Source organism: Tyto alba, unplaced genomic scaffold (genome assembly GCF_018691265.1).
Source record: "Tyto alba isolate M040663 unplaced genomic scaffold, T.alba_DEE_v4.0 Super-Scaffold_9, whole genome shotgun sequence".
Classification (NCBI taxonomy): Eukaryota; Metazoa; Chordata; class Aves; order Strigiformes; family Tytonidae; genus Tyto; species Tyto alba.
In genome coordinates this window covers 34,788,868-34,809,246 of record NW_024881330.1, presented here as the reverse complement: position 1 = coordinate 34,809,246, position 20,379 = coordinate 34,788,868, and the positions used below count along the sequence as shown (strand labels likewise).

The 20,379-nt window shown below is 40.2% G+C and overlaps 1 protein-coding gene across 7 annotated transcripts in view; it reads right to left on the bottom strand.

Annotated features, from left to right (window-relative positions):
• The window catches only part of STAU2 (staufen double-stranded RNA binding protein 2), a 171,604-nt gene that overhangs the window by 113,133 nt on the left and 38,092 nt on the right, over window positions 1-20,379 (bottom strand). For all 7 annotated transcript variants that reach the window (XM_033007953.2, XM_042786251.1, XM_042786252.1 and 4 more), the window contains one exon: window positions 4,419-4,578. In XM_033007953.2, the coding sequence (XP_032863844.1) occupies window positions 4,419-4,578 (160 nt within the window). The remainder of the gene's footprint in view (window positions 1-4,418; window positions 4,579-20,379) is intronic.

The following is a 20,379-nucleotide window of genomic DNA, read 5'->3' as shown; positions in this document are numbered from 1 at the left end:
TTTGCTTTACTCTTCAGGTAAGCCTTATTTTTCTCAGAAAACCACCAGCACGGGGATCAGTCAAAGAGTTACTGTCTTCTGCAACCGGTACATTTTGGTGTTTGTTCCCCAGGCCCCATCTTCCTTAGTTCTCAGAGGATTTACTGTCAGCTACTTTCAAACTGCAAAGCTCTGAATGTTTCAAACTGGGATCTTTCAACAACCATGTAACCTTGGCTAGGCTCCTAATTTTTTATTAGTGGAGGTAAACATCAAAGAAATTTGGGCTGAATTAGGTGGATTCCTGCAGAGTTCCCATCTTATATAACAAAGTCTGATCTAAATCTTCAGCCACCACCACAGCGACAAAATGCAGATATCCAAGTTATAAAATAACATTAAAAAGGCACTAGGTTCTTCATGTTAACAATGAAATGTATCAATCTTTTATCTACCATTTGTTAACTCTTCATATATTAATCTTTAAGATAACACAGGACCAAAAATCCAACAGTCATGTACAGTATGCAGACTTGGAGCACTTCTTGTCTCATTAAATGGTTGCAATGTTTGAGTCTGAAAAAGCAATTTACATCCCTGACATTGATCTGGAACTAAACACAAAATAAAAATTTATAATGCTTATAGAACTTGCTGGAAAAAAAAGGGTGTATTGCAAAGCAGTAACAAGAGTAGTTAGAATGAAATTATTTAGGACCTCTAGCTCCTTTCGTATAATGAAATGTAAAGCACTGCTGAAATGAAGAATGTAGTTCATTCACAGGACAGGTAAAGCATTGATAAGGTTCAATGAGAAAGATCAGCTGAAGCACGTTAAAAGGACAGTATTTAAAAGTAAAAATATATTTTGGGGATATAGAGTATCAAACATAAAGAGTGGGGTACTATTATTCTGTAAAACAACTTAGTGAGAATCTCACTCAGTATTCTGTTAATTAAGTTTGTGTTTTATAAAGGACATTGATAAGATGCAAAGCTGACAAAAAAGCTACAAGGATGAACTAGTGATTAGAAAAAACAACTTTACACTGAGACACTATTGAAACAATAAGTTCTATAAAAAGATTCAAAATTACTTTAGCATAATCTGTAAGTGTATACAAGGGAGAGATTTCTGGTATCCGTTTGTTACATTTAGCAAAGATAAGAAAATACCAATTAGACAGAAAATTAAGCTAAGTGATTTCAGAAGAAATACCTTGCAAATTATGTTTGAAATGAGGAATAATCAATCACTGGCATAATTTGCATAATTTACATAAAAAAATATAAAGCCCACTGGACTGTCACCAAGCCTTTAAGTCAAGAATGTTTAGGTTTTCTAGTTGTACTCTATCTTAACTAGATATGTAGAGTCTAATGTAGAAATTACTGTTTAAAATTTCATGATTAATACAAACACATCCATCCAGAAAATCCCCAGTTGTCCCTTCTGTCCTTACAGTTTAACTCCTTGCATATTTTTCCACTGAACACAGTAGAGCACCTAACCGTGAGTGGAGAACAGGGAGAATCATAGACTGTAAAGCATAGATCTTAGTTCTGAGCAATAAAGTTTCAAACCTTAGTCATATGACTTCCCTAAAGAAGATAAAATATGTTCAGGAGTGTCTCAAGTACTTTGGAGTTAAATTTGATCCTCATTCCACAACTGACACTTTAATTGTAAGGCCTTTCTTAGCCTCACATCCATGAGACAGCAGCGGTGCTTTGGCAGACATACAATAGCTCTTTTATGAAAGCAGGTTCACATTCACCTGTAACCCTGCCCTGTTTGCTGACTGCTTCTTGTTTCTGCTCACCTTATGCTCTTCTACACGTTTGTGCAATGAAGTGTTAAGATGGCAATACCCCTCTTCAGTGGTTTAATAAGGATAAAAGATTTTATCCTTAACTAAGTTTTTTAATGGAAGGAAAAAAAGGGTATCTCTAAATGACAGAAGAATATAGAGAAGGCTGAATTGAGCAAACACAGTTATGAAGACCAAAAGGTAAAACCTTGTATTTACTGCGCTATATTCCATGGATCCCCTTGCAGCAAAATTCACTGAGTTACTAATGGGATGCAGGACTAGATCAGCATCAGTAGATCTCTCCTTGCTCCCCTCTCTGCTCTCCTTGGAAGCACAGTGACAATGACTGGGGAAGAAACAAGCTCAATCTATCTAGTCATTTAGTTGACTAGACATCCAGACTCTAATGTGTACTGGCTCTGATCCATGCTTGATGTCTGAGGAATGGTGGAGTGTTTCAGGAATGAGGAATGGAATCTTCCATGCCTGACTCAAGCAGGTCAGTTCTGTTGAAGAAAGCGGAGATTTACTGAGCTGGACCATGTCCCATGGTGAGGACACATCCCACCACTGTGAAGGAGCCCTGTGTGCACTTCACATGACCAGCAGCAAGGAGGACCCTGAACTCTGGCACCATGAAGCCCTTAAACTCTACTTCAACCAACCTCCAGTTTTCTGGAGAGCTACATTCAGCTCCACACGATGCAGCTCTTTGTAATCCACCCCACCATGACCTAGGCACAGCGCTACCTCCAGCCTTCTCCAGTCACCTGCAACTCTAACCCATGAAGTGGCAGAGATGTTTCTTCATGACTAGCCCACAACCAGCTCCCTTTACCGTCAGCATAACCAAGCCACAGAGGTTTTCCTGACTGAGGACTAAACTTGATCTTTTATCCACTGACACCTGCTATTGAGATCCTACAGTATCCCAAGTGGTCTTCAGCTGCTGCACCAGAAATTCACCGTGCTCCCACAGGTCTTGCAAATGCTGTGTGAATGTCTCAGCTAATCTACGGTATTGTCTCCTGACAAGACTTCCCTATTTTTCTCATAGCCAACTGTGGATTTGATTCAGTTTACATATGTAACTTATGGTGGTGAAGAGAAGAATGAAGTTACTTCATTAGCTCATGAGAAGCAACACTACAGCATGCTACAAGAATTTAGGAAACTCAATTTGCCATGACTACATGTTCTAAAAGCCTGCCCATCCTAACAGACACAATTAGGCAAGAATGTTAATTACAGATTTTATCATTTTTGCTAGGTAAATTACATATGTACATGAGCTATGAAAACCCAGTATATAAACCAGGTACATATCAATATTACTTATATAAATTATTTATTTGTCTACTACTTGTTATCCTATGCACTTAGTGGTTTAATTTCCATTCTGATTAACGGATATCTGGAATTCAAAGATTCTTTTAATAATATTAAGCATATAATTTTCAAAAACTAAGAATATGCTGAGCTAAAAATATGCTTCAGTAATATGAGATTCCCACTCAGGTTTGTGTTAAGGATTCATTATTAACCAATACATTTGACTGGAAACCCAAAGAGAAAAGAAGGGAATTAACAATGAGAAAGGAAACAGGGATTCCTCCTAAGACTTCACATATTCTTTTTTACTAGTTTTCCTGTTTTTTAAAAAAATCAATTATTAACTATAGCAAGTAATTTGAAAGGAATTTCCTGATACAGAAAAATAATATAGCAAAACAAAAGGATGAGTCAAACTCTCTTTGGATCAAAAGGAGGATGTAGATGTAGGGTGCGGCAGAAAGAACAAAGTTTATTTTTAATAGAAAAAATTATTTCCATTCTTAAAAGGAGCTCAAAACTACCACACAAGACACTGAAGATACTACTAGTAATGTTTTGTACTGTGCACAGGAGTTCAACAGGTGTCATCAGAAACAGTGTACAAAATAAAGAGATTGTCTCCTCGTGCATTTATTTTGGCCTATTTGACTGGGAAATTTTATTATATTTGTCCTTTCAATTTGCAAAGATTATTCTGAGAATAATTTTTCTGTTAAATATTTTTTTTAAATATGACACATTTTCATTTTTAAGTAGCAATATACAATACTTCCAAACATAGCAGTGAGAAAGGTTGCCATTTAAAAAGGTATTAAGTGGCTAAAAGCCTAAAACAATCAGACAGGTGATTAGTGAGTTCTGTCAGATCCTTAGTTACACTGGGGACAAGTAATTTCTTAGGTACATCGGGGACAAGTAATTTCAGCTGTAAAGATCACATTCATGACATAACACACATTTAAGATTAATAATTCATTCCCCATGAAGCCACTGATTAAATGGACAATTTATCCACTTTGGTTATACTCTCAAATATTTTATTTTGATATTATTTTTCACTTTATCACAGTTGACAACCCCATCTTTAAAATGCCTAGTTATTTTTGTTATTTGAGTCATTTCATGTTAAGTGTGCTCTTATAAAGAAAACCCACAATTTGTTAGTATTACTTTTCTAATTACTGAGGCTAATATGAAAAAAACACTAAAAATTAAACACTGAAAAACTAAAAAATTGTTCAATTTGGTATCTTAACGTGAAGATTAGGAACAGTTTTCTGAAACACAAACCTGAGGTAATTTTTCTGGAATAGGCTCATTCTGGAGAGCTTGAAGGGCCTTCATTGCAGCATTATGTCTAGCAGCTTGACGAGTCTTTCCTTCACCAAAAAATTCACTGTTGCCAACAGTTAACTGGACATAGAAAATTTTAGGCACTGGGCAGTGATACCTGGAAAGAAGTCATGAAAATAAAACAACAATACAAGTTATGAATTTTAACCATCAATTTTATGTAATATGGGGCAGTAGTTAGGGATAAAACATTATCCTTTCTCACAGAGTAAGACCTAACACTCAGATACATAATACATAGACTGTTCTTAAGCGAGGTCATCAGCAAGTCTGACAGCAGCTCCTACGTGCAAACCAGCTCTTCACCCACATTTGCAGGGCTCTGCAACGACCTCTACTACACTTCAGCCCAACAGCCCAACTCTGCTGTCTTCTTGGTTTGAGTCATGAGAAGATTAAACGTAAGGAGAACTGAAAGCTCCAGTGGAAGTCATGCCTGGGAGACAACTCCTGTCCCACAAGAAAGTGGCACGGGGAAAAAACGATTGTGAGGTCTCTCATCTGAAACCTGTCAGCATAACTCAGCTCCTGGGGACAACAAAAAGTCAGATGGCAGAAAGTAAGGGACTTGGATATCGTACTTCTAGAGTCTTTTTAATGCTCCAGTATTGAAATTGTTGTAGAGGATAAGGAGTTCTCTTCCAAAAGCATATCAGAGGGTAGGGAGAAGCTCTCCAACACTGTAGTAGTCAAACATTTTCCAGGCACTGAATGAAATAAAAGCAGCAATGACCACCACACTGTTTTCCTTTTTTTCCTTCCTACAGAAAAGAATTCTAAATATAATGGCAGGGTTTGTTTTTCTGAATATGTCTGAAAGGCACTCAAAGAAAGATAAAGCAAAAAATTGAATGTTTTCCTATGAAATGTCACAGCTATTATTCCTCAAAGAAAGCAGTATCTTTATTCATATCATCAACTGAATAGCTCTTATTTTCAGTAATAAAAATAGCTAACGCAACCCATACTCCCCCTACCCTGAAACCTCTCTCTCGCTAGCAGTGAATGAAGGGACGTAATGCCATTCTTGGGTTTGGGAGGTCCTGTCACAGCACTGTGACAACTACAAGCATAAAAGCTTGTTCACATAAGCAATTTCTACAGAAAAGAAGTATTCCACACACACCTCCCTCCCCAGACTCAGAAAAAGCAATTCAGCACAGATAATTAGCTCTAATCACTGTTAAAATTATAATCTTTTAAAAGAACATTTCCAAAAAGTCCTCTAATTATATTCTACGTAGGTGATGGAGTTTGCTTCATACTCCGCTCTGTGGTCTAGTCTGCCTGTGCTCCTTCCTCAGACAAAGACTTTTCTAACACACTGGAGATTTAGTTCCTTGGAAGAACATATACCTATCAGAAATGGTTTCTCATTTATGATAAATAACTTATATGTATATTATGGCAATGTAAAAAAGTCCAGGATTCCAAAAGTGTGGCCAAAAGCTAGGTCCATCGCAACAAAACTAGAATCACTCAACAAAGTACTACATTTTCCTTCTTCCTCTTAAAGAATCCTTATTAAAACATGCTCTCTCCATTTTCATCTGTTGACATGGATGGTGATTTTTTTGTATGAAGACTTCCTGATTTTTCATATATAATTGTAACTGATTTGTTTCAACTATAAAACAAAATAAAAAGATTTTCAGACAGCAGCACACTTCAAACCCAAACAAGTGTGAATAAGCACTCCAGTCTCAGTGTTCCTGAACTTTGTGCCTAATTCTAAAAATAGATTTATATGGAAGGAGCAAATCCATAACACTGGCTCCAACAAGCCTCTGGCTATAGAGCCTTGGAGGGGTGAGCTAAGTTGCTTTTACGACATGCAAAAAGTGAGTATTTGCTTTCCAGTTTACAGTTTCACACAGTTATAGGGAATTATTAAGGCATGGAAATGCATTTGCTTATGTGACATTTTCACAGAATTATAGAATAACTCAGGTTGGAAAGGCTTCTAGGAGGTTATCTGGTCCAACACGACACCCAAAGCAGGGTCAGGCTCTGAAGGTACACTGGCTTGTTCAGGCATTGTCCAGGGTATTGTGGATGTCTTCTAGGATGAAGATGCCAAAGCATCTCTGGGCAACCCGTTCCAGTGTTTGACCACGCTTTCTGGAAGAACGTTAGAAAGGTCCTACATGCATAATGAAATTCAAACACCACAGTGCCACTTATTAACAAAGCAGCTGTCAAACCAAAGAAACAGTTCAAGAACGTGAATTTCTATCCCACTCCACTGTGTCCTTCATTGCTTCTGACATACAGCATTCACCTTCTGCCTTCCTCTACTTCTAAAATGCACAGACGCAATACCAAGACACTATCAATGTGATAAAATCTACAGTAAAAAAGCCCAGTGGCTTCAGACTGAGATTTACTTCAAACAGAATGGTATTTTCTCAAGTGAAAGGCAGAATTTCACCCTTTCCCTTCACTCAATGAGTTTACACAAAATGCTTCCTATATCAACATTTTCCTTTGATTTATTAGTTTTATTTGGTTTGCAATATTGTTTTAGGGAGAATTAAAAATAAATTTTAAATTTAGGGAATATGCTGGCAACAGATGTAAATAACACCTCGAAAGAGTTTAAATCTAAGAATCGGGAACAGGCATTTGACACCAAACATAGGTCAAACTATTTTTCCAAAGTGAAAAATATTACACTTATTTAAAATCAAAGGAAAAAGGATACAAAGCTTCATCAGTATTGTCACCATTAACTCCACTTCCTCCACAGCTGGCTTAGAGCTGTCTGTCCCTGGCTCCTCTACACTGCTAATGTGAAAGTCTTTCCTTAGTATATCACAGTAACACAGAGGAGTGACCTCTGGAGTTCCTCTAGTCCAACTCCCCTACTCAAAGCAGGTCAGTTAGAGCAGACTGCTTTGGGCCACTTCCCATTGGGTTTTGAGTATCTCCCAGGCTGGTTGGTTCAACAACCGGTCTGGCAATCTGCTCCGGTGTTTGACTGCCCTCACAGTATAAAAGTCTTATGATTAAATGGAGTTTCTTGTATTTCAGTTTGTGCCTCTTTTTCACTGGATACCATTAAAAAGAGCCTGTCTCCACCTTCTCTAATCATCCCCTTCATGTTTCTATACACACTGGCAAGATCCTCCTGAGCCTTGTCTTCTCCTGACTAACTAGTCCCAGCTCTCACTCTCTCCTCAGGTGAGATGCTCTAGTCCCTTAATCAACCTAGTGGCCCTTCACCAAATTTGCATTGGTGTGTCCATGTCTCTGTTTGTAGTAAGGAACCCAAAACTGGACCCAGCACTCCAGATGTAGCCCTTCACCAGGGCTGAGTAGAAGGAAAGGATGACGTCCCTCAACCTGCTGACATTTTCTAAACGCAATCCAGGATGCTGTTGTGCGCCTTTGTTGCATTAGTAGTTCATGTTTAACTTGGTGTCCACCAGGATCCCCAGGTCTTTTTCTGCAAAGCTGCTTTCCAACCAGTTGGTCTCCACTGTGTAGTGATGTATGGGGTTATTCCTGCTCAGGTGCCCAGAAAGCCAACTGCGTCCTGGGCTGCATCAAGAGAAGTGTGGCCAGCAGGTTGGGGGAAGGGATTCTCGCCCTTTACTCCACTCACGTGAGAGCCCACTTGGAGTACTGCATGCAGCCCTGGGGCCCTCAGCATAAGGACATGGACCTGCTTGAGTGAGTCCAGAGGAGGGACACAAAGATGACTGGGGGGCTGGACCACCTCTCCTGTGAGAACAAGCTGAGAGAGTTTGGGTTGTTCAGCCTGGAGAAGGCTCTGGGGAGATCTTATAGCAGCTTTCCAGTACTTAAAGGGGGCCTATGGGAAAGATGGGGAGGGAGTCTTCATCAGGGGGTATAGTGATAGGACAAGGGGTAATGGTTTTAAACTGAAAGAGGATATATTTAGATTAGATATAATGAAGAAATTCTTTACTGTGAGGGTGGTGATGCACTGGCACAGGGTTCCCAGAGCAGCTGTGGCTGCCCCCTCCCTGGGGGGGTTCAAGGCCAGGTTGGACGGGGCTTTGAGCAACCTGGTCTAGTGGAAGGTGTTCTTGCCCATGGCAGGGGGGCTGGAATGAGGTGATCTTTAAGGTCCCTTTCAACCCAAACCATTCTACAAATACATGATTCTTCTTGCTTTTCATGAAAATAGGAGTGAAATTTGCTTTCTTCCAGTCCTCAGAAACCTTTCCAGTCACAGCAATCTTTGAAAGACAATCAAGAGTGGCATCACTATGACATCCCTCAGCACTTGTGGGTGCATCCCACCAGGCCTCATGGAACTGTCCCGTTTAAGTGTTCCCCAACATGATCCTCCTCCATTGAGGGTAAGTCCTACCTGCTCCAGACTCTTCCACTGATCTCAGGGACCTGGGACTCCTGAAGGCCAGTCTTATCAGTAAAGACTGAGACAAAGGCATTTTGAGTACCTCCATCTTTTCCATGACCATCAGGTCCCCTGCCCCATTCAATAGTGGGTCCCTAGTCTTCCTTTTGCTGCTGTAGAAGCCCATCTTATTGCCCTTCAGATTCCTTTCCAGATTCAACTCCAGATGGTCTTCAGTTTTCCTAACCCCATACCTGCACACTTGTACAGTGTCTCTACGTTCATCCTGAGTCACCTCACCTGGGTTACAAACCCTGTTTGAGTTTAGTCAGAAGGTCTTTGTTCTTCCATGAAGGCTTCCTGCTGCCTTTGCTTGTCTACCCACATGTCAGGATGGACGGTTAAACTGTTCTTGAGCTTGGAGGAGGTGAAACTTGAGAAGCTCTCCTGGACTCCTCCTCTCTTCAGGACTATACGTCCCGGGATTCTTCCAAGTAGGTCTCTGAAGAGACCCAAGTCTGTTACCCTGAAACCCAGTTTGTGATCTGATACTCACCTTGTTCTCTCCTGTCAAGATCCTGCTACTATCTCACCGTCACTGCACTGACTCCAACCCTCTTATATCTGACCAGTTCTTCTTTGTTTGAAAGCGTGAGCTCCATCAGGAGTGTCCATCCTCACTGATTCCTCAATCGCCTATGTCAGAAAGTTGTCACTGATGCACTCTAGAAACCTCCTGGATTGCTTGTGCCCTGCTGTGATGTCCCTCCAACACATACTGGGGTGGTTAATGTCCCCCATGAGGGCCAGGACTGTGGCCATGAACCTTCTTCCAGCTACCTGAAAAAGACCTCATCTACCTCTTGATCATTCAGTCCTTAGGAGACACCCACCATAATATCATCTTCATTGGTATGCCCTCCAGTCCTGACCCATAAACCATCAGCTGTCTTATCACTTATCCCCAGGCAGAGCTCCATGCATTCCCACTGCTCTCTCACATAGAGGACATTACGTCCTTGCCATCCTGGCCTGTCCTTCCTAAAGACCCTGTATGCACTGATTGCAGCATTCCATTTGTGTGAGCTATACCACCATGCCTCTGTGATTCCAGTGAGGTTGTAGTCCTGCAGCAGCTGCACAAAGACCTCTCACTTCCGTGCATTCTCCATGCCAAGTGTGTTGGTGTACTGGCACTTCAGATAGGAACTCAAGTGTACTGATTTCCCAGAAAGGGTGTAAGGGCTTCCCTCATCATGCTGGTCCTGTAGGATCTGCCTTGCTTGTGTGCAAACACTTGGGGTGGGAACCTTTCAGACCCATTTTGTTGGGTTTAAGGTCTCTCTTGTCAACATCACACTTAAGGCTTTGCCTACTAATTTGGTCCATCACTTCCTCACTTGGTTATGGGTTAACTCCACTCTTCGTCACTTTAAAGAGCTCTTGACCAGATTGGCCAACCTGTTGATAAAGATGCTTGTCCCATTGGGTCAGGTGGATCCTGTCATTTCCAAGCACTGATCCTCAAAGAGGGTGTCACAGTTGTAAAAATCAAATCTCTGTAGTCATGCTTGTTACGCTCCATGTGTCCCCTTACAGTATCACTGGTGTCCACAGTGAAGAGCAGTGGTAGGTAATAGTCTGAGGAACAGACAACCCTTAGCTATCTATCCACAATGTCCCAGTACAAGCCCTCGGTGAGAAGCAAACCTCCCTGCACAGTAGGTCAGGTTCACAGATGGTGGTTTCCATTCCCTGCAGTAGGAAATTGCCCACTATTATCACTTGTTCCTTCTTTCTGGTGCTGCTGCAGGGCTCAGATTTGGCCAGACTGGATGATTTGAGAGCTTCCAGGCCCTCATCTGGTGCCATAACACTGAAATTGTAGTTGCAGATCTGCAGGTAGAGCAGAAGCCTTCCTCTCTGTGCCAAAAATTACAAGCTTCCAGCCTTCATCACTGCAGGACTCATCATTTCCCAGCCCAATAAGCATTGATTCTTCTTGCTCCTCCCTTTGGTATAGTTGAGGATTCAGGCCCTTGTACCTGCAGGGTCTCAGAGAAAATCCAATTGATCTCTTACTCATCAGCTCTAGTGATGTCAGCACAGTTTGCCAACATCTTCCTGCATCTCCTTTACTTGGTAATAGAGACCCTGACAGTGCACACCTCTTGCAGACAAGACCACTGTCTCCCCGACCCAGCTTGTTCCATCCTGTCAAGATCCTGACACTATCTCACGGTCACCGCACTGACTCCAACCCTGGTCTGGAGCTAGATCTGACTCAAAGTCTCTGGCATACCAAAGAGAGCTGCCCCAGATGGTGCTAGGAACTGTGGCGCATTACCACCACTGCTGAGCACACACACATGGTCCTCGGCAGAGTTTCTGGCTTCCTTCTACATGAATTGCTGTGCAAACTGCTGCCTCTGCTGGTTGACTCTGGGAGAGATGCTCTGGGCCCTGCACTTGTATGTGCTTCTCCCTAGTACCTGATGAAAGGGTGTTTGACCCTCTCTAATCAGGAGACAGCTGGAAGGAAAGCTCAGTGCAGCTTCTGATCAGGAGTAGATGACTGAGCTTGTTGGCAGCTGCTAGAGCTTGCTAGAAGTTGCAGCCTCCTGTAGCTATCCTCTCTCTGCAGCAACAGGCACCTTCAAGTTCCTTAAAGAGTTTGCAGAATTCCTTCCACCACCTCCCAAGTTGTTCTTGAAAGATCTAGAACTAGAGCCCAGAACCCCCTGCATCTGTTGGGTGCCTCTGTTAGCTGCAGCTTAGCACAGGATAAGCTCTGTCATGTAAAGGCAGTAGGCACCTTCATACTACATCCCACCTCATTACTTCACAACCCTCTTTAATTAAAAGGAAAAAAATAAATGTGGTAGTGCTGTTAGCAACTATCCATATTTAGGGAAAATACAACATCCATCAGAAGTTCCTGTTTCATGTTGAGTTACTGGACCTACCTTTCTCTCCATTACATGCAAAGAAGGAAAGCACATGAACCTTAATCCATGGTATAAACAAAGATCCCACAACAGGCCCTCTCTTTTTCCCTCCCCCATCTCCACCTTTTCTTTTAAAGAGTGTTTAGGGAGCTATTTATGTGATAATATGGAAAAATGATATTCAGCCTGTGGCTCTGGAGCCTCATGCAGCTCTTTGGCATTGGCAGAATGATTAGGCTTTTACATGGTTTTGATTAAACTTTTCTTGCTCTGCTTGGCCTCAAGCAGAGCTAACAGAGCACTGATAATATGAACATTGCCAGTAAAGTGCAAAGGAGCACCTGAATTCCTCAGAAAATCGACTAAACCTGTGAGGATACTGGCTTCTCTACAACATGGAGCATGTCAAATAGAAACAAAACATCCCCCTCTTCAGTGGTGAGGACAGAGACTGTATTAACAAAAGCCTTAAACCTAATCATAATATTACAGTCTGAAAGTACAGTGCAATGATTAAACTGAGTTTTAATATGTAATGATTCTGCACCCCGAAGATGCACACTCACGTAAGGAACAACCCCATGCAAAGTTAAGATGATGTATCTGCAGCTGACCATTAACAAACCTTTCCAATATATTACATTCAAATTACTAAAAAGGACTGAAAACATTAACAGTCTTGGGAATATTCATATGGACTTTGCTTATTATTATGCAACAACATATCAGCACAATATTTTCCATCACAAGAACACCTACACATCAGCCCTACACTCCGTAGCCCTCTGTCACTCTGTTCAGCCACAGAACTGAAACAGTCAGGATTTCCAAAAGCAGTGCTTCACATAAAGACTCATTAGGCTTCTGAAAGTTTTAAAACTACCTACATTTAAAGAATACGCATCTTCCTGCATTCTACGTGGCAGCTACAAAGGCTAGGATTTTCATCTGGAGAAAATTCTTATGTAAAAAAGATTCCCACGTAATACTGGCACACTCCTCAGAACATAAGCTGACAGACACAGCCACATGACAGAAGATTACAAGACTAGAAGACAAGAAAAGGACATGCGAAAAGATATATTCAATTAGAAGAAAAAATAACGTAATAAAGGATAATACTTTACCAAGCAGTCACATATAACCTATTTTAAAAAAAGGGAATTTTCATCTGGCTCTTCTGGACATTTGAGATTCTTAAGGAGATCCCTTAAATAAGAGGTCTGGAAAGCAGGTTCTCTTTACTGCCTCTAAGTTTCACAGCATGAGAAATCTACTTTTTAGCTAATGCCATTGGTATCACTTTAGAATAGTCAACCTGAAAAAGGATATTTGCTCTATGACTGTGACCTTGAATGCCAAGTTTCAGCAATGAGCAAATATTTACAACTAGTTATAAACCCCTAAAAATAGGGGTTCATAACAGAAATGCTGACAGACCTTAACTAAGTTGGTGTGAGCGGGCGCCACTGTAATTAAATAAATCACCAAGGTCTGTTGACAATTAGAAAACTCATTTTGGTTTGCCACAGAGACAAACAAAAATTCTGTTCATTATAATTTTACTGGAATATGATGTCATAATATGCAAGCATACTGAAACAATCTGCTGCTTTTCTAGCCAAAATATTAATTGCATACTAAGGAGCCCTTGGGGCCTCTTCCTTTTTGGCCATCAAATCCACACACACAAAGACAAATAAAGTATTAGTACATACATTATGTGTTCAAACTGCATTTCCTGCATTTCTCCGGATTCCTCAATGGCATAAATGTTTCTGATAAATATAGTTACTGTATCCTTAGAAGGGGGAAAAAAAACAAGTGCAAGCTGCAGCTCATGGAAACCAGGAAGTTTATTTAGATTTAGCCTCCTTTTCACTGTTAAAAACTCCAGTGAGGTTTTGTCTAAATTCTAATGGCCAATGTATTCTTCACCTATGTAGAAAAGAACAAGTAAACATAATTACTTCCCCATGACACAGGTGTTATAGGAAGTATTATCCTATTCCCAGTTCATAATGCAAAGTAAAAAGAAATAGGGACCATTTTGGCCAAGGTAAGTGCCATTAAGATACAACACTTTACAGGAAAGTCATTCTTCAGATGCCAGCTCCATGCTGAAAGAGTAATTTTCTGCACTTTCTTCTTCTGGCTCCTTTTCCATACCAACTCAATCAAGCTGGCAGCCCTGCTGACAGTGTTTAACCAGGAAAATGCTCTGAGCTTTGCAAGTGGAGGGATAGAGAGCCACAGACCATGCAGGGGAGTAGGAAACAGCATTTGCTGTGAACAAGTTTTTCTCCATAACATTTGAAATTTCTCTAGGGGAGCAAGTTGCTTAGTGCAGCTGTTCCTTGGCCATGCCCTATTTTTCTAAGCAGTCCATTAGCCACGTGCATTTCTTACAGATGTGAGTTCTACGTTTTGAAGAAGGAAACATCCAGTACAGCCACTTTTGTCTTCATACAGTCCACCTCTGGTTCTTTCAGCAGGTCCACAACAACACCTGGGAACAAAGAGGCTCTCTTTTCCAAGTACTCCTTTTGAGAACTACAGTCCATTATCCCTGAATCAGCCTGGCTGTCCTCTTCCAGATCACCTCCACATCCTCCAAAAACATTCTTAATGTAAAGCAAGCAAGACAAGGCACTATGTATTGCCTTTAGCCACAGTCATCCCTTATTAGATGGAAATATAATTTTCTGAAATTTCTATTCGGTTGATTTATTTATATAGCTTATTACTGATTTCACTTTTCTAATGTTGACTCCGCCTCAGCGACATAGACAAGATTTAAAAAAAAAAAAAAAATAAAAAAATCATGTATGCTCATCCCAGATCATCCTTCATTTGCAAGACGGTTTTAAACTATAATCCAAATCTTTAAAATTTTAATTTACTTAATTCTGAATGATTCAATATTTTTTCTCTATATAATATTTGGTATGACCGGCTTATGAAACCAATTTTGATCTAGTCGTAGAAAACCCCTAAGCAACAGAATGTTTAACAGACTAAGTAAGAATCGTAAAGAATAACCATGTGATGGAAACGTATTAACAGAAAGACATTCAAAAGTATCTTTTCTTTTTTTCTTAAATAATGATAAAACATAAAAAAGATGCTTCCCATTTTAAGACAGACACCCCAAACCTGTTTCAAATGTAAGAATGTAAGCAAATCCTGCATTAAACAATCAAGATCCATCAGTTACAGACAACTGCATAATGTAGTCCTCTATCTGTTAAGGTCTATTAGAAAATAAATTAGATTGCTTGCTTCCAGTGCTTCTGCTGGGAGGATAATCTAGAAGCTGAGTTGATACTTAGGAATCTCCTAATGTTCAGCTTGACTATACTTTCACATTTTGTTTTGTGTCAATACCATCCTTTAACTTACATAGCTCATTTACTTTTTTGTTTACCCTCCAAGGCAAGCCTTCCCATTCCCTCTCAGCCTTTGTTTTGAAAGGGAACAAGTCAAGGTATTTTAGCAGTCTTATAAAGGCTACCCACTGTCCTGATAATCCTTCACAGCCCTTCCCTACACATGCTCCTGCTCTTAAATGACCATATGAATGTTAAATATACCATATGAAAGGCTAACAGTGTTCTATATAAGAGTAATATTTATCTATCTTTACCAGAACTATCTTGCTCAACACATCTTAAAAATCCCATTTGCCTCTCCTCTGGTTCAATCACATCAGCTGTTCTTAGTTTATCTTCCAAATAATTAATAATACTGGATAACACTCCTGTTCTGTGGTTTCCAACTGAATAACCCTCAAGTGACAACAGAGTTAGTACTGCTTGTGCCTATGGTCTTAATCTTACATTTTATACTGGAAAGTCTAGTCTCATTCCATTTCTAATGTGTCAGTCCTCACTATCACTCAACTATTCCCGCATATCTTGATCATCCTGTGTAGTAATGATGCCTTCTACATCCCATGAACATTTTCCTACTTTTTGTGCAAACACCTCTAACAAAAACAATTAAAAAGATTGATTCTAAAACTGGAAGAACTGCACTTAATAACCTTTCTCCAAGTTTGGCTTTTAATACTGCTGATTATTTTTCTTCCCCTTTCCCACCTTGCATTTATTATACAAATTCCCATCTCCTTCAGTTTCACGAAAAGAGTATCCTTATCTAATGCTATAAAATGCTTAACTGAATCCCACAAATGTAAGCTTTACTTTACCTAAAAAATGAGTTAACATAACATGCAAGGTTAATGGTTAATACATTAGTCAGACACAATCTACCTTTAGCATACAGTAACTTCGTGTTGAATTTTATCCTTTTTTACTTCCATGTATTTATTTATACTTTCTTTTAAACTTTGTGCTGATGCTGTGAATATTTCATGAAGTTAATGATGATACTCTTTTCTTTTTTTTTCCTTTTTTTTTCTTCTTTTCCTGGGCTAGAGACTATGCAGTTCCTTCAAGCAGTATGACTAACTTAATAAAAAAATTGACTCATGTTTTCACAATCACAATATTGAAACATTCCTGAGCAAGAAACAAAAGGGAGGGGGATTCAGTTTAACATATCATTATCTAATGTGGAATCTTCCCAGGAGAATTTGTGATAACAAGACGATAATATTGCCACACCACTGTATCTCTGAATTCCAAGTTGCTCAATACAGACACGTGATTGAAATAAATATTTCAGTATTTACTCTGCACGTACCACTACTTTGTTTAGCATATGCAGTAAATATGTACATCAACAAGTAAAGAAGAGTTGCTTATCAAAAGTAATTAGAAGAAACCAACAGAAAGCTACAAACATTCTAAGTTAAATACTTTACCAGTCACAGATTAAGGTAGCAAGTTATACAGCAAACATGTTGAGCCAGCTACGTAGCACTAATTATAGAGATGCTTCCACTAAGTTCAGATCTTTGCTTCCACTTTTATTACTTTCTCTTTCAGTCTAAAGCCTAAACACCTAGAAGGAGTACTTTTCAAAGTGCCAGAAGGATCTCAAAACCAGCCCAAATACCATTTTTTAAAAAAAAACAAACCAAACCAAACCAAACCAAAAAACTAGTGCAAGAGATATGAGAGGAAAGAAAGAAAAAAAGCTAAGAATAAGTAAAAGGAAAAAACATAGGGGAAAAAGGATCATGAGATGAACCTTCCAAAGTACTGTACACTGGAGACTAAGGTAGAAAAAACAAGTGAAAAACAACAATTAAAATCAAGAAGAGAACAAAATGTTACGTGCCTCTGAAGAAGTATTTTTCTCTATCAGCTGAATAACTAAGTAATGAAAATGGTCAACACAACTTCAACTTATTCTTAACTGCAGAAATAGCATAAATAATATAAGAACATAACAAGAATACTGCCTCCAGAATTTAAGGCATTGGAAATGTCAAGTGGGAAATGCTGAAATGGAGGTGGGGGCTGGGGGAAGGAAAAGATAAATACAAGGACAGTAAAATGTTCTTTTCTGTGACATAAAAACAAGTACAATAAGAATAAAAGGGAAAACATAATGAAGCTGTGATGTACACTGTATACTTAGAGGTTAAAGCAGACATCCAGAAGACAAACATCTCAAACTCTTATCTACTTCAGCTCATAAAATTTCCCATGAACTGTATTACTCACTAATCTTTACAAGCATGCAGAGTGGTTACTGAGAATGCTGTCCAAATACCCATTACAGTAAAAGAACATAAACAATGTTGCATATCTGACTACAATATTATTTTCTTTCTACATAAGAAACTCATGTTCAAAAAAAACCACGTCACTTGCCAGGCTAGAGACTAAGCAAATGAGAGAATGAAATATCTCACTCATTTAATTTTATCATATATTTATACTGGTAATATAATACTAATAAAAATGTTACTATCACATCATCTCAGGCCTAGGACTTCATAGGAATTAATTAACCTGAAAGTCCACAAAGGAAGAAGGCCCAAGAAAGCTCACGGAGTGATTCTCACCATCCCAATTAACTTAAATTGAAAGAACTAGCACATATTGGGCTACATTCTGTTCCCACTTGGAGGAATGTAAACATACAGACATTAAATTGCACTATCCTGAGTGAAAAATTTAATGTATCATTTTAAACTTGGCAATTAAAGGACTGAAGATAAGAACAAACTGAAAAACCACACTGAACTCTATCTTAACAAGCCACCTCTGAACAGCTGAGTGCAGATACTGAGGATGCATCTCTGAAAATGTACTATCATGGCCGGCTACAGCTTCTGACCAGAAATCTTCCTATCTGTGCCATCAGACTTGCAAAGAAATTAAATGTGAGACAGAGGTTAGTCAATTGGAAAGGGAGGGCATCTTGTGTTACCCTGCACTGATCCTATCAGGATGCTGAAAACAACATGATGGCCTTATGAAGAAAGTTGTATCTGGGAAGGAAAGTTAATCAATCATAGTGAAGTTTGGAACGGGCAAAAAGGTTGGAAACCAAAAAGATGAGTGGTGATGTCTTTCAGTGATTTGATTCCTTTCTACTTAAAAGCATCAAAAGATGTCCTAGGGAAGCTTATTCATGAATAGTGGACATAATACTCTTTCAATTTTCAAACTTTAATGGGCATAACAGATTTACACCAATGACTAACAAGTAAATATAAATCCACTGCTAATAAAAATGTGTAAGTCATGCAATGAGAGTGCAGTATGAGCAGTCACTGATGCAGTGACTTGCCTCAGTTTGTCCACAGATTTTACAATTTAGTACTGAATCCTAATACAGAAAAAACTTACATCATGTCAGAGCAATATGCTAGAATATAAGGTTGCAGAGTTGCTAAAAGGTAGGAAATGTAAGAAATGTTTATAAGATGCTGTGGAATTGTATTCTAGAAAGCAGGGACTCCAGAAAAGACTTGGAAGATAGAGATATCAAGAACTGTTAGAAGAGAATCACAGAATTATTTATGCTGAAAAAGACCTTTAAGATCTTTGAGCCCAACCATAAACCTAACACTGTCAAGTCCACCACTAAACTATGTCCATAAGCACCACATCTACATGTCTTTTAAATACCTCCAGGGATGGTGACAACCACTTCCTTGGACAGCCTGTTCCAGTGCTTGACAAACCTTTCAGTAATTTTTCCTAATATTCAATCTAAACCTCCCCTGGCACAACTGGATGCCATTTTCTCCTGTCTTATCGCTTGTTACTTGGGAAAAGAGACCAACACCCACCTCGCTACCACCTCCTTTCAGGCAGTTGTAGAGAGCAATAACGTTTCCCCTCAGCCTCCTTTTCTCCCGGCTAAACAACCCCAGTTCCCTCAGCTACTCCTCACAGGACTTGTGCTCTGGACCCTTCACCAGCTTCGTTGCCCTTCTCTGGACACGCTCCACCACCTCGATGTCTTGGAATGAGGGGCCCAAAACTGAACACGGCATTTGAGGTGCGGCCTCACCAGTGCTGAGTACAGGGGGACCATCACTTCCCTGGTTCTACTGGCCACACTATTTCTGATACAAGCCAGGGTGCTGTTGGCCACCTTGGCCACCTGGCCACACTGCTGGCTCATATTCAGTGGGCTGTCAGCCAACACCCCCAGGTCCTTTCCCACCAGGCACCTTTCCAGCCACTTTTCTCCAAGCCTGTAGCCTTGCATGGGGCTGTTGTGACCCAAGTGCAGGACCCAGCACCGAGCTTTGTTGAATCTCATACAATTGGCCTCGGCCCATCAATCCAGCCTGTCCAGATCCCTCTGTTGAGCCTTCCTACCCTCAAGCAGATCAACACTCCAGCCCAACTTGGTGTCATCTGCAAACTTACTGAGGGTGCACTCGATCTCCTCATCCAGATCACTGATAAAGATATTAAACAGAACTAGCCCCAGTACTGAGCCACTTGTGACCAGCTGCCATTTAACTCCATTCACCACAGTTCTTTGGGCCTGGCCATCCAGCCAGTTATTTACCCTGTGAAAAGTACACCCATCCAAGCCATAAGCAGCCAGTTTCTGCAGGAGAATGCTGTGGGAAAAGGTGTCAAAGGCTTTACTGAAGTCTCAGTAGACAACATCCACAGCCTTTCCCTCATACACTAAGTGGGCCACCTTGTCACAGAAGGAGATTTGGTTAGTCAAGCAGGACCTGTCTTTAATAAACCCATGTTGACTAGGCCTAGTCACCTGGTTGTCCTGTATGTGTCACATGATAGCACTCAGGATGATCTGCTCCATAACCTTCCCTAGCACCAAGGTCAGACTGACAGGCCTGTAGTTCCCTGGATCCTCCTTCCAGCCCTTCTTGTATATGGGCATCACATTTGCTAACCTCCAGTCAACTGGGATCTCCCCAGTTAGCCAGGACTGCTGATAAATGATGGAAAGTGGCTTGGTAAGCATTTTTGCCAGTTCCCTCAGTACCCTTGAGTGGATCCCATCTGGCCCCATAGACTTTTGTGTCTAAGTGCTGTGGCAGGTTGCTAACCATTTCCCCTTGGATTATGGGGGCTTCATTCTGCTCCCTGTCCCTGTCTTCCAGCTCAGGGGACTGGGTACCCCGAGAACAACTGGTCTTACTATTAAAGAATGAGGCAAGGAAGGCATTAAATACATCAGCCTTTTCCTCATCCTTTGTCACTAT